Source organism: Rhinopithecus roxellana, chromosome 15 (genome assembly GCF_007565055.1).
Source record: "Rhinopithecus roxellana isolate Shanxi Qingling chromosome 15, ASM756505v1, whole genome shotgun sequence".
Classification (NCBI taxonomy): domain Eukaryota; kingdom Metazoa; phylum Chordata; class Mammalia; order Primates; family Cercopithecidae; genus Rhinopithecus; species Rhinopithecus roxellana.
Window position 1 is genome coordinate 84,624,065 of NC_044563.1, and position 13,730 is coordinate 84,637,794.

General features: G+C 39.6%; 1 protein-coding gene across 1 annotated transcript; it reads right to left on the reverse strand.

Moving 5' to 3' along the window:
* Window positions 1-1,332: 1,332 nt before the first annotated feature.
* On the reverse strand, window positions 1,333-2,974 carry LOC104663380 (hemoglobin subunit gamma). The gene is made up of 3 exons (XM_030917229.1): window positions 2,777-2,974; window positions 2,431-2,653; window positions 1,333-1,551 (listed from the first exon to the last, which is right to left on the reverse strand). Exons 1-3 carry the CDS (start codon window positions 2,866-2,868, stop codon window positions 1,423-1,425), a joined length of 444 nt encoding a protein of 147 aa, XP_030773089.1. The 5' UTR covers window positions 2,869-2,974; the 3' UTR covers window positions 1,333-1,422.
* Between the last annotated feature and the right edge of the window lie 10,756 nt (window positions 2,975-13,730).

Below are 13,730 nucleotides of genomic sequence, written 5' to 3' on the forward strand. Positions count from 1 at the left end.
GAGTAGGTATTTTATACTGAAACATAGGGGACCAGGGGAGATTTGTAAACCTGAGATAAACATGGTTTCTAATCCACTGAACACCCAAGCTTATTTTTTTCTCCTTCTTCATCTGCCTTACTTAGTGCAAGGTGCTATAACAAAATAGCATAGACCGGATGGCTTCAACAACAGAATTTTTTCTCACATTTCTGCTGGTTCCTGGTCAGGGCTCTCTTCCTGGGTTGCAGATGGCTGACTCCTCACTGTGTCCTCACCAGAAGGAAGAGAAATGGCTAATTCTCTGCTTCTGATGAGGAAAATAATTCTTTGAGAGCGATCTGCTCTCATGAGCTCATCTAAACCTAATTACTTTTCCAAAGGCTCCCCGACAAATGGTGCCAACTGGGAGTTGGGGATTTAGCATGTGAATTTCCTGGAGACACAAGCATTAGGTTCATAACACCATCACATTAAACTAAACTCTCCCTTATAAACATGCATTAACTTTCAATTATATAAGAATGCCAGTGAATCTGCCTTCTCAATTAATGTTATACAAATTCTTCACACTACATTTTCATCTGACAGTGCTGGTCTGCTGCTCAGGCATGACACGATGATGCTGACTTGTGAACCTCTGCTGGCTCATTTCCTTCACCTAAGTCCCCACCTCCCTAGAAGCTTACAGTGAGGTCTCTTCCTTGAAAGGCTGTGACTTAAGGGCATGGGTTTAATTTCACCTCTTTAGGCATGCATCAACACTTAAAACGAAAAGTTCCTTAGTAAAGTAAGGATCTCTTCATTGCAGTTACTGTGGAAAGAAAAATCTGTTCCCTGCTCTGATCTTTAACACCTCAACCTCCCCATAGAGCCTCATAAGGACTGAGAAAAGTCAGATGCTATTAGAAATAGGATTGCCCCTAATAAAATAGAATGGCTATCCCTGCCTAAACCTTGACTTCCTAAATTTGGAACACTTTTTCTTCGTTGAGCACCTTCCTCACTGCTGTGCTGCAATCCAGCCCCCAGATCTTCAATGAAACTTTCCCCATCTCTTCCAAACCATCTGTTTCTGAGGAGTCCTGTCCTGTAGAGGTCTTTCATCCCACCAGACTTCTCCTACACCTTTTATACCCACTTGCATAACTCCCAAGTACAAGTTTCTTTATTGCCTAGTTCTTTCAATTGCTCATCAAAACCCACATCTCATGTAAACAAAAAAGTGAGGAGTATGCACATGACACTAACACACACAGCCATGTACAAATACACATACACACATCCCTCAACATAAAACCCTTTGTGGCTCATATATTTTAAAAGATGTAAAAAAAGAGCTGAAGACAACCATTTGTGATCACTTAGCAGAATAGATTTATTATTTTTATTGCTTGCAGAATAAAGTCTATCCTTGAAAGCTCTGCATTGTGGGCAGGGGGCTCAGTGGTATCTGGAGGACAGGGCACTGGCCACTCCAGCCACCATCTTCTGCCAGGAAGCCTGCACCTCAGGGGTGAATTCTTTGCCGAAATGGATTGCCAAAACAGTCACCAGCACATTTCCCAGGAGCTGTTGAGATGAAAGGAGACAACAAAAATGGACCCATAGTGAGCTGAGAGCTCCAGCCTGGCCTCCAGAAACTACACATCCAGCTTCCACCCAGAATCAAGCCTATGTTAACTTCCCTCAAAGCCTGAGATTTTGCCTTCCCATTAAATGCAGGGAGTTGTTCCCCTTGCAGCACGAGTCACTGGCCAAAATTTAAATCTTGCTGTCTTCTTGCCACCACAAACCCTGGATGTTGTAGGCTGAAAACATTAAAAGAAATACATGCACACACACACACACACACACACACACACACACACACACACACCTGGCTTTCAAAATCTACTCTAGCCCAAATGTTTCAATTGTTCCTCACCCCTGGACACACTTTGCCCCCATCTGGAATTAGAGGATATAAGTTTGTAATGAAGTGATAGCAGCATTTTGTATGTGTCCAGCTGATACAGGAATAGCCTCAGACTCTGGCCACCAGAGTTCCCCACTTTGACTGGGCCAATATATGCCTTCTGCCTGCATCTTTTTAATGACCATACTTGTCCTGCCTCCAGATAGATGTTTTAAAACAAATAACAAAAATGAGGGAAAGATGAAAGTTCTTTCTACCGGAATCTAATAAAGAAAAGTCATTTTCCTCATTTCCACCTCTCTTTTCTCAAAGTCAAAATTGTCCGTCTAGATTTTTAGAGGCACTCCTTAGGCCCTAAAACATTACCATTGGGTCTCAGCCCAGTTAGTCCTCTGCAGTTTCTTCACTCCCAGCCCCAGTATCTTCAAATAGCTCACACCCAGCAGGTAGATTCAGCTGTCTTCAGATCAATACTCAGTTGTCTAAGTTGCCTTGAGACTGAACTCTGAAACTGCTGAAACTCCTGGACTCACCCTGAAGTTCTCAGGATCCACATGCAGCTTGTCACAGTGCAGCTCACTCAGCTGGGCAAAGGTGCCCTTGAGATCATCCAGGTTCTTTATGGCATCTCCCAAGGAAGTCAGCACCTTCTTGCCATGTGCCTTGACCTTGGGGTTGCCCATGATGGCAGAGGCAGAGGACAGGTTGCCAAAGCTGTCAAAGAACCTCTGGGTCCATGGGTAGACAACCAGGAGCCTGTGAGATTGAACAAGAGCAGTTTGACAGTCAGAAAGTGCCACAAATCCTGAGAAGCGGCCTGGACTTTTGCCAGGCATAGGGTCCTTCCTTCCCTTTCTTGTCCTGGTCACCAGGGCCTACCTTCCCAGGGTTTCTCCTCCAGCATCTTCCACATTCACCTTGCCCCACAGGCTTGTGATAGTAGCCTTGTCTTCCTCTGTGAAATGACCCATGGCGTCTGGACTAGGAGCTTATTGATAATCTCAGCCGTTCCAGAAGCGAGTGTGTGGAACTGCTGGAGGGTGCTTCCTTTTATTCTTCATCCCTAGCCAGCCGCCGGCCCCTGGCCTCACCTGATAGTCTAAGACTATTGGTCAAGGTTGCCTTGTCAAGGCTATTGGTCAAGGCAAGACTGGCCAACCCATGGGTGGAGTTCAGCCAGGGACCGTTTCAGACAGATATTTGCTTTGAGATAGTGTGGGGAAGGGGCCCCCAAGAGGATACTGCTGCTTAATTTTTTTTTTATAGCCTTTGCCTTGTTCCGATTCAATCATTCCAATTTTTCTCTAATTTGTTCTTCCCTTTAGCTAGTTTCCTTCTTCCACCACAGAAGATACCAGGACTTCTTTTGTCAGCCTTTTTTACCTTCTCATCTCTAGCTCCAGTGAGGCCTGGAGATTAAAGTTAAAGCATGCACCAATTTTTTGGTTCGGGGATTGTGACATGTGTTTTAGGCATAGGTCCAGGATTTTTGATGGGACAAGTCTTAGTCTCATTTAGTAAGCATTGGTTTCCAAAGAAGAAGTGCTATACTTATCTTTGAAAATACTCTCTGTGGTTTTACGCCATTATCTCTTAAGTTCTCATTAGTGTAGTGAAAAAAAAATCATATAAAGCAACGGTTTCGGTGCAGGAATAGATTAATGTTATGTCATATAATATAATACTTAATCCTTACTTCAGTATCTACTTCTCTGTACCTATTTGAAATAAATCACGTGTGTTTCATCTCAGCAAAGGTATTTTTTTTTCATATTCAGGTATGTATGTAGGTACCCGATGATGTGTATTTACCACTGGGTAAGTGTGTGTGGTGGCTGATGACCCAGGGTTTTGGTGTAGCTCTTCTGTGTTCAGTAAAGATGATGGTAGAATGTTCTTTGGCAGGTACTATGGCTTAGAATTAATTATCTTGTATAAATGCTAGGTTCAGTTCTCAGGGAATCTTATTCTAAGACATAAGACATGTATTTGCATGGAAAACAACTTTAAAGAGGCAGGGACTGTTTTAATTGACTAATAGTCCACACACTGTGACAGTTAGGATATCACTTTAGTTTAGACATCTTTATCTGTAACTCAGTGCTGTTTCTGACGTATTGGCCACTTAACATGGCAGGAAGTATTCATGGTGTTTTTTCCTTTATTTTTTCTTTTGGATTTTTGTTTCTTGGTGGGTTTGGTTTTGCTTTTGTTTTTTCTCTGAAAGTGATCCATGACCTTAGTAGATTATGATGTCAGAAACTCTGGAAATCTGTCTTATTGGAGGGGTGCTCTACCTCCCCTAACCTATCAGATTAATAGTAATTATAATAATATTGGTGGAATTCTTTCAGCCTTCATAATCTTGTGTAAAGCTTATATCTGCTCAAAGTGTGAGATGGCTAAAAGACCAGAAAGATACATGTTGACCCATGCAGCAAAGCTGCGCATATTGCACTTGTTCTTTGGAAGTTAAAATAAAAGTTGAATAAAAAAGGAAAGAAAAAAATTTGTCAGCATATCAGTGTCTTCCAGTTATTCACATAACAATAAGTGACTTCTCTCAATCTAAGGGTGGGTGAGAAAGATTTTTATTGGTATGCAGGTACAGATTACAGAGACTGAGGTGAATCCAAATTAGGGTCTCTTTAAGATAGGGGATCTGTGAGATGGGTAGATGGGTGTGTATAGATCTTTGACCATATCTGGGAATTTGGTTGGGTTCCATTTGTAGAGCCTGACCTTGAAGAATGTCTCAGAGACTGGTGTCTAAGCCCACTAAGGCTTAAACAAGTGAATCTCTTGAATCTGTTTTTGTTTTTTTGTTTTGTTTTGTTTTGTTTTGTTTTGTTTTGAGATGGAGTATTGTTCTGTCACCCAGGCTGGAGTGCAGTGGTGTGATCTCAGCTCACTGCAACTCTCGCCTTCTGAGTTCAGGCAATTCTCCTGCCTCAGCCTCCTGAGTAGCTGGGATTACAGGCACTTACCATCATGCCCGGCTAATTTTTGTGTTTTTGTAGAAATTTTTGTGTTTCACCATGTTGGCCAGGTTGGTCTTGAACTCTTGACCTCAGGTGATCTGCCTGCCTTGACCTCCCAAAGTGGTGGGATTACAGGCGTGAGCCACCGCTCCTAGCCTCTAAATAAGTGAATATTAATTGCTCCTCCTCAGACTAAGGAATATCTAGGATCCCTCTTGTTTTCAAACAACTTCCCCCTTTATCCAGAAACCAAGGTAGTGATCTAAAAGTCACATATAAACCCTTATTTCCTCTTATGCTTTTGAGGCAATATCTTTTAAGAGTTTATTGATTTCTCCTTCTCCATAACTGTCTTATTCCTCAAATTTCCTATATCGTTGCTTCTGACATTGATTAAATCCTCACTGATAAAACTGTTTCTTTATACCAGCAATTTCAAGTGTTTTCAAGCATTCATTCCCATGTATTTTCAAACATTTGTTCAACAACTATCTGTTTAATAAATGTCATAATTTTTAAAGTACTGGGCGTTTAAGTTAAATAAGTCAGAGAATAAAAAGTTTTCCTCTGAAGATTATAATCTAGGTAGAACATACATAAAATTAATAAGTTAAACAGCAAAATAATTCCAGATATTATCTACTAAGAAGAAAATTAAGGAGAAAGTATTCCAACAGAGGCAAAATGACAACAAGGAATCTGCCGTGGGAAGGCATTGCCAAATAAAGTTTAGAAGCTGAAATAGTAAATGTAAAGCTCTGAAGCAGAAGAAAACAAACTATTGCTGTGCCAGAGAGATAGATAAAGAACCAGTGCCATTGGTATGTAAATAGTAAAGTGGAGAATAGCACATGGTATTTTTTCAGGAAAGCATAAACCTAATGACAGAAACGTGTCTTCAGTGGTAGGGAGTGAGAAGGCATTATAGAATTTTAACTCTGGTAATGACATAGTCTCTAAGCAATCTGTACAATTGGCTGGTTTACTATTCTAAGCATGACCTGTTTATCACAACTGTTTTGCTTAAAAACCCCTTATTGCCTGCGGACAACAATTAGTTATTCTTACAACTATTAAAAATCTTGTCATGCAGATGTGTGTGTGTGTGTGTGTGTGTGTGTTTGTGTATTCATTATGAATTTGCTTTCAATTAAGTTATATTGAATTGGCGATATCTAAATCTAGATATAGCTCCCTAAGGGGTAAAGAGTGTATCCACTGCCCACCCCCAACATCACCATCCTTGACTCCTTGATATCAAAGGGCAGTATAGTTTTGGGGGACAAGAAAAAGAGAGAAAAAAAGAGATTGATTAAAAATGCATATTACTGACAAATTAGAGGATAATGACAGATGGGAGGCAGCAGAACTAGATTGCAGCTCCCACTCGGATGCACAGAGCAGCATGTGAAGTCTCACACCATGAACTTTTGTTGCAGAACCACATGCAGAAACAAACCAGGAAAGTTGAGAGAACCCACAGATCCTCTGAAAGAAGCAGATTGCTCCTGCAAGACCTGGGAAACACCCCAAATATTGTGAGTGCCCAAACTGTGGAAGTGGGAGTGGGGGACCATCCACTCCCAAACACACATCCTTACTGGGGAACTTGAAGGTCTAGAACTTGAAGGTCAATTGACTCTGACCTTACCTGGAGCTGAGTCAATTTAGAGGGCCAAGCAAAATACAAGGGTAGAGGAAGCAGCAGGAAAAGCCCTGTGGGCTTTCTGGGTCCCCTAGGAAGCCATTTCTGCCTTGCCTCACAGGGGTCCTTTGGGAGGGCTGCCAGAGGAACTGGGAAAAGATGACAGGAAAAAGGAAATCTCCACCTGGCCAGAACTCGGGGCTGGGCAGTGAGGGGTTGGTAAGGGGACATGAATTTGACGTGCAGACTCCACAGGCAGGGAAGTAGGACAGCCCTACTTGCTTTCACAGCTGGTAGCCTGGAACAAACTCTCAGCCTTGCTCACTGACTGCATGGAAACAGACTCGTGCTATTGTGGAGGAGGGTGTACGCTGGAAGTGAGACCAACTTTTTGGGTTGCTTGGGAGCTGGGTGAGTCACGTGACTGCTTGCTTTCTCCCACTTTCCTGATGACCTGCATGACACAGCAGAGGCAGCCATAATCGTCCTAGGAGCATAAATCCATTGACCTGGAAACTACACCCCCATCCCCCACAGTAACCACAGAAAGACCTGCCCAAGGAGACTCTGAGCTCATACACAACTAGTCCTGCCCCCACCTGATGGTCCTTCTTTATTCACCCCGGTAGCTGAAGACGAAGGGCATATATTTTTGGGAGTTCTAGGGCACCCTCGCCCCCCCAAACCACCACCACCTGACTGCCTCTACTGATGCTCTCTAGAAAGTGCCACCTCCTGGCAGGAGGCCAACCAGCACAAAAATAGTGCATTGAGCAACCAAAAGTAAGGACCCTCACAGAGTCCATTTCATCCTCTGCCACCTCCATTGGAGCAGGTGGTTGTATCTATTGCTGAGAGGCCTATAGATGGTTCATGTCACAAGACTCTGTGCAGACAAACTCCAGTACCAGCCCGGAGTCAAGTAGACCTGATGGGTGGCTACATCCAGAAGAGAGATAACAATCACTACAGTTTGGCTCTCAGGAAACCACATCACTAGAAAAAGGGGGACTGTGCTACATCAAGGGAACACCTCATGGGACAAAAGAATCTGAACAACAGCCTTGAGGCCTAGACTTTCCCTCTGACAGAGCCTACCCAAATGAGAAGGAACCAGAAAACTAACTCTGGTAACATGGAAAACAAGGTTCTTTAACACCCCCCAAAAAATCACACTAGCTCACCAACAATGTATACAAACCAAGAAGAAATCCCTGATTTACCTGAAAAATAATTCAGAAGGTCAGTTATTAAGCTAATCAAGGAGGTGTCAAAGGAAGGTGAAGTCCAATTTTAAAAAAATCAGAAATATGCTACAAGAAATAAGCAGAGAAATCTTCAGTGAAAGAGATAGCATAAATAAAAAACAATCAAAACTTCAGGAAACAATGGATGAATGGATGCACTTATAGAAATGCAAAATGCTCTAGAAAGTCTCAGCAGTAGAATCAAGCAAGCAGAAGAAATTCAGAGCTTGAAGACAAGGTTTTTGAATTAATCCAGTCCAACAAAGACAAAGAAAAAAGAATAAGAAAATATGATCAAAGCCTCCAAGAAATCTGGGATTATGTTAAACAATCAAACCTAAGAATAATCAGCAATCCTGAGAAAGAAGAGAAATCTAAAAGTTTGGAAAACTTATCCGGGGAAATAATCAAGGAAAACGTCCCCCACCTTGCTAGAGACCTAGACATCCAAATACAAGAAGCTCAATAAACACCTGGGAAATTCATCACAAAAAGATCATTGCCTAGGTACATTGTCATCAGAGTATCTAAAGTTAACTAAAGACAAAGAGAATCTTAAGAGCTGTGAGCCAAAAGTACCAGGAAACCTGTGAAAGAAAATCTATCAGATTAACAGCAGATTTCTCAGCAGAAACTGTATAAGCTAGAAGTGAATAGGGCCCTATCTTCAGCCTTCTTAAACAAAACAATTGTCAGCCAAGAATTTTGTATCCAGTGAAACTAAGCTTCATAAATGAAGAAAATATACAGTGTTTTTCAGAAAAACAAATGCTGAGAGAATTTGTCACTACCAAGCCAACACTACAAGAACTGATAAAAGGAGCTCTAAATCTCAAAACAAATCCTGGAAGCACATCAAAACAGAACCTCTTTAAAGCATAAACCCCATAGGACATATACAACAAAAATACAGATTAAAAAGTTATATAGGCAACAAATAGCATGAAGAATGGAATGGTACCTCACACCTCAATACTGATGTTGAATGTAGACTAAATGCTCCACTTAAAATATACAGAATTGCAGAATGAATAAGAATTCACCAACCAATTATCTGCCATCTTCAAGAGACTCACCTAACACATAAGGACTCACATAAACTTAAGATAAAGGGGTGGAAAATGATATTCCACACAAATGGACACCAAAAATGAGCAGGAGCAGCTATTCTTGTGTCAGACAAAACAAACTGTAAAGAAATAGCAGTTAAAAAAGATAAACAGGGACATTATGCAATGAAAAAAGGCCTTGTCTAATGGGAGAATATTACAGTTCTTAATATATATGCATCTAATACTGGAGAACCCAAATTTATAAAACAATTACTGCTAGACCTAAGAAATGAGATAGACAGCAACACAATAATAGTGGGGACTTCAATACTCCACTGACTGCACTAGGCAGGTCATCAAGACAAAAAGTGTACAAAGAAACAATGAATTTAAACTATACCCTGGAACAAAAGGACTTAACAGATATTTACAGGACATTCTACCCAACAACCGCAGAATATACATTATATTCATCAGCACATGGAACTTTCTCCAAGATAGGCCATATGGTATGCCGCAAAACAAGCCTCAATATATTTTTAAAAATTGAAATTATACCAAGCACTCTCTCAGACCACAGTAGAATAAAGTTGGAATTCAACTACAAAAGGAACCTTCAAAACCATGCAAACACCCAGAAATTAAATAACCTGCTCCTGAATGATCATTGGGTCAACAACGAAATCAAGATGGAAATTTAAAAATTATTTCCTTTGAAAACTGGCACAAGGATTCCCTCTTACCACTCCTACTCAACATAGTATTGGAAGTTCTGGCCAGGGCAATCAGGCAAGAGAAAGAAATAAGGGTATTTAAATAGGAAGAGAGGAAGTTAAATTGTCTCTGTTTGCAGATGACATGCTTGCATATTTAGAAGACCCCGTCATCTCAGCCCAAAATATTAAGCTGACAAATAGCTTCAGCAAATTCTCAAGACACAAAATCAATGTGCAAAAAGCACAAGCATTCCTATGTGCCAACAACAGACAAACAGAGAGGCAAATCATGAGTGAACTCCCATTCACAATTGCTGCAAAGAGAATAAAATACCTAGAAATACAACTTATAAGGGATGTGAAGAACCTCTTCAAGGACAACTACAAACCACTGCTCAAGGAAATAAGAAAGGACACAAACAAATGGAAAAATATTCCATGCTCATAGATAGGAAGAATCAATATCATTAAAATGACCATACCGCCCAAAGTAATTTATAGATTCAATGCTATCCCCATCAAGCTACCACTGACTTTTTTCAAAGAATTAGAAAAAACTGCTTTAAATTTCATATGGAATCAAAACAGAGCTCATATAACCAATATAATCCTAAACAAAAAGAACAAAGCTGGAGGCATGATGCTACCTGACTTCAAACTATACTACAAGGCTACAGTAACAAAAACAGCATGGTACTGGTACTAAAAAAGATATATAGACCAACAGAACAGAACAGAAGCCTCAGAAATAATGCCACACATCTACAACCATCTGATCTTTGACAAACATCACAAAAACAAGCAATGGGGAAATAATTCCCTATTTAATAAATGGCGTTGGAAAAACTGGTTAGCAATATGCAGAAAACTGGAACTGGACCCCTTCCTTATGCCTTATACAAAAATTAACTCAAGGTGGATTAAAGACTTAAATGTGAGACCTAAAACCATAAAAACCCTAGAAGAAAACTTAGGCAATACCATTCAGGACATAGGCATGGGCAAATACTTCATGACTAAAACATCAAAAGCAATGACAACAAAGGCCAAAATTGACATATATGATCTAACTAAACTAAAGAGCTTCTGCACAGCAAAAGAAACTATCATCAGAGTGAACAGGCAACCTACAGAATGGGAGAAAATTTTTGCAATCTATCCATCTGACCAAGGGCCAATATCCAAAATCTACAAAGAACTTCAACAAATTTATAAGAAAAAAACTAACAACCCCATCAAAAAGTGGACAAAGGATATGAACAGATGCTTCTCTAAAGAAACCATTTGTGTGGCCAACAAACACATGAAAAAAAGCTCATCATCACTGGTCATTAGAGAAATGCAAATCAAAACCACAATGAGATACCATCTTATGCCAGTTAGAATGACAATCATTAAAAAGTCAGGAAACAACAGGTGCTGGAGAGGATGTGGAGGAATAGGAACACTTTTACACTGTTGATGGGTGTGTAAATTAGTTCAAACATTGTGGAAGACAGTGTGGTGATTCCTCAAGGATCTAGAACCAGAAATACTGTTTGACCCAGCAATCCCATTATTGGGTATATATCCAAAGAATTATAAATCATTCTACTATAAAGACACATGCACATGTATGTTTATTGCAGCACTATTCACAATAGCAAATACTTGGAACCAACCCAAATGGCCAACAATGATAGAATGGATAAAGAAAATGTGGGACATTATACACCACAGAATACTATACAGCCATAAAAAAAGATGAGTTCATGTCTTTGCAGGGACATGGATGAAGCTGGAGACCATCATTCTGAGCAAACTAACACAGGAACAGAAAAACCAAACACCTCATGTTCTCATTCATAAGTGGGAGTCGAACAGTGAGAACACATGGACACAGGGAGTGGAATATCACATACCAGGGCCTGTCGGGGGGTGGGGGACTAGGAGAGGGATAGCATTAAAAGAAATACCTAAAGTAGATGACAGGTTGATGGGTGCAGCAAGCCACAATGGCACGTCTATACCTATGTAACAAACCTGCACATTCTGCACATGTATCCCAGGGCTTAAAGTATAATAATAACAACACAATTATTTGAACTGACCGACAATAGTGACACAACCTATCAAAACCTCTAGGATACAGCAAAGGTGATGCTAAAAGGAAAGTTCATAGCCCTAAATGTCAATGTCAGAGTCTGAAAGAGCACAAGCAGACAATATAAGGTCACACCTCAAGGAACTAGAGAAACAAAAAACAAACAGAACCAAAACCCAGCAAAAGAAAGGGAATAACCAAGATAAGAGGAGAACTAAATGAAATTAAAACAACTACAAAAAAATACAAAAGCTACACTCAATAAAAAGCTGGTTCTTTGAAAAGATAAATAAAACTGATAGACTACTGGCAAGATTAACCAAGAAAAGAAGAGAGAAGTCCAAATAAGCGCAATTAAAAATGAAACAGGAGATACTACTACTGATACCACAGAAATACAAAACATGATTCAAGGCTACTATGAACACCTTTACCGGCATAAACTAGAAAACCTAAAGGAGATGGATGAATTCCTGGAAACATACAGCACTCTAGCTTAAATCAGGAAGAATTAGATACCCTGAACAGACCAGTAATAAGCAGCAAGAGTGAAATGCCAATAAAAAGTTACCAACAACAAAAAAGTCCAGGACCAGAGAGATTCACAGCTGAATTCTACCAGACATTCAAAGAAGAATTGATACCAATCCTATTGACACTATTCTACAAGACAGAGAAAGAGAGAATCCTCCTTATATCATTCTATGAAGCCAGTATCACCTTAATACCAAAACTGGGAAATAACATAACCAAAAACAACAACAACAACAAAACACTGCAGACCAATATCCCTGATGAACATAGCTGCTAACATCCTTGACAAAATGCTAGCTAATAGCATCCGACAACATATCAAAACCCATGATCAAGTGTGTTTCATACAAAGGATGCAGGGATGGTTTAACATATGCAAGTCAATGTGATACACAACAAAAACAAAATTGGAAACAAAAATCACATGATTATCTCAATAGCCACAAAAACTGCATTCAACAAAATTCAACATCACTTTATGACTAAAACTCTCAGCAAAATTGGTTTACAAAGGACATACCTCAATGTAATAAAAGTCATCTGTGGTAAACACACAGCCAACATTATATTGAATGGGAAAAAATTAAAAGCATTCCCTCTGAGAACTGGAATGAGATAAGGATGCCCACTCTCACCACATATTTTAACATACTTTAACATATTACTGTGTGATGTAACATATATTACACCACATACTTTAACATATTACTGGAAGAGCAATCAGTCAAGAGAAAGAAATAAAGTGCATCCAGACTGTTAAAGAGGAAGTCAAACTGTCACTGTTTGCTTGTGATATGATTGTGTATCTAGAAAACTCTAAAGACTCTTCCAAAACCTCCTAGAACTGATAAAAGAATTCAGCAAAGTTTTTGGATACAAAATTAATGTACACCAATCAGTTGCTCTCTTTCATACCAGTAATGACCAAGCTAAGAATAAAATCAAGAACTCAACCCCTTTTACAATAGCTGCAAATAAAAAAATAAATAAATAAATAAACTTAGGAATGTATACCTAACCAAGGAGGTGACAGACATCTACAAAGAAAACTACAAAACACTGCTGAAAGTAATCATATAAGACACAAACAAATGGCATTCTCATAGACAGGTAGAATCAATGTTGTGAAAATGACCATAATGCCAAAAGCAACCTACAAATTCATTGCAATTCCCATCAAAATACCACCATTATTCTTCACAAAACTAGAAAAAACAATCCTAAAATTCTTATGGAACCAAAAAAGAGCCCACATAAACAAAGCAAGACTAAACAAAAAGAACAAATCTGAAGGTGTTACATTACCTCATTTCAAACTATACAATAAGGTTATAGTCACCAAAACAGCATGATGCTGGTATACAAATAGGCACATAGACCAATGGAACAGAATAGACAACCCAGAAATAAACTCAAATACTTACCACCAACTGATCTTTGACAAAGCAAACAAAAACATAAAGTGGGGAAAGGGTACCCTATTCAACAAATGGTGCGGGGATAGCTAGCAAGCTACATGTAGGAGAATGAAACTGGATCTTTGTCTCTCACCTTATACAAAAATCAACTCAAGAT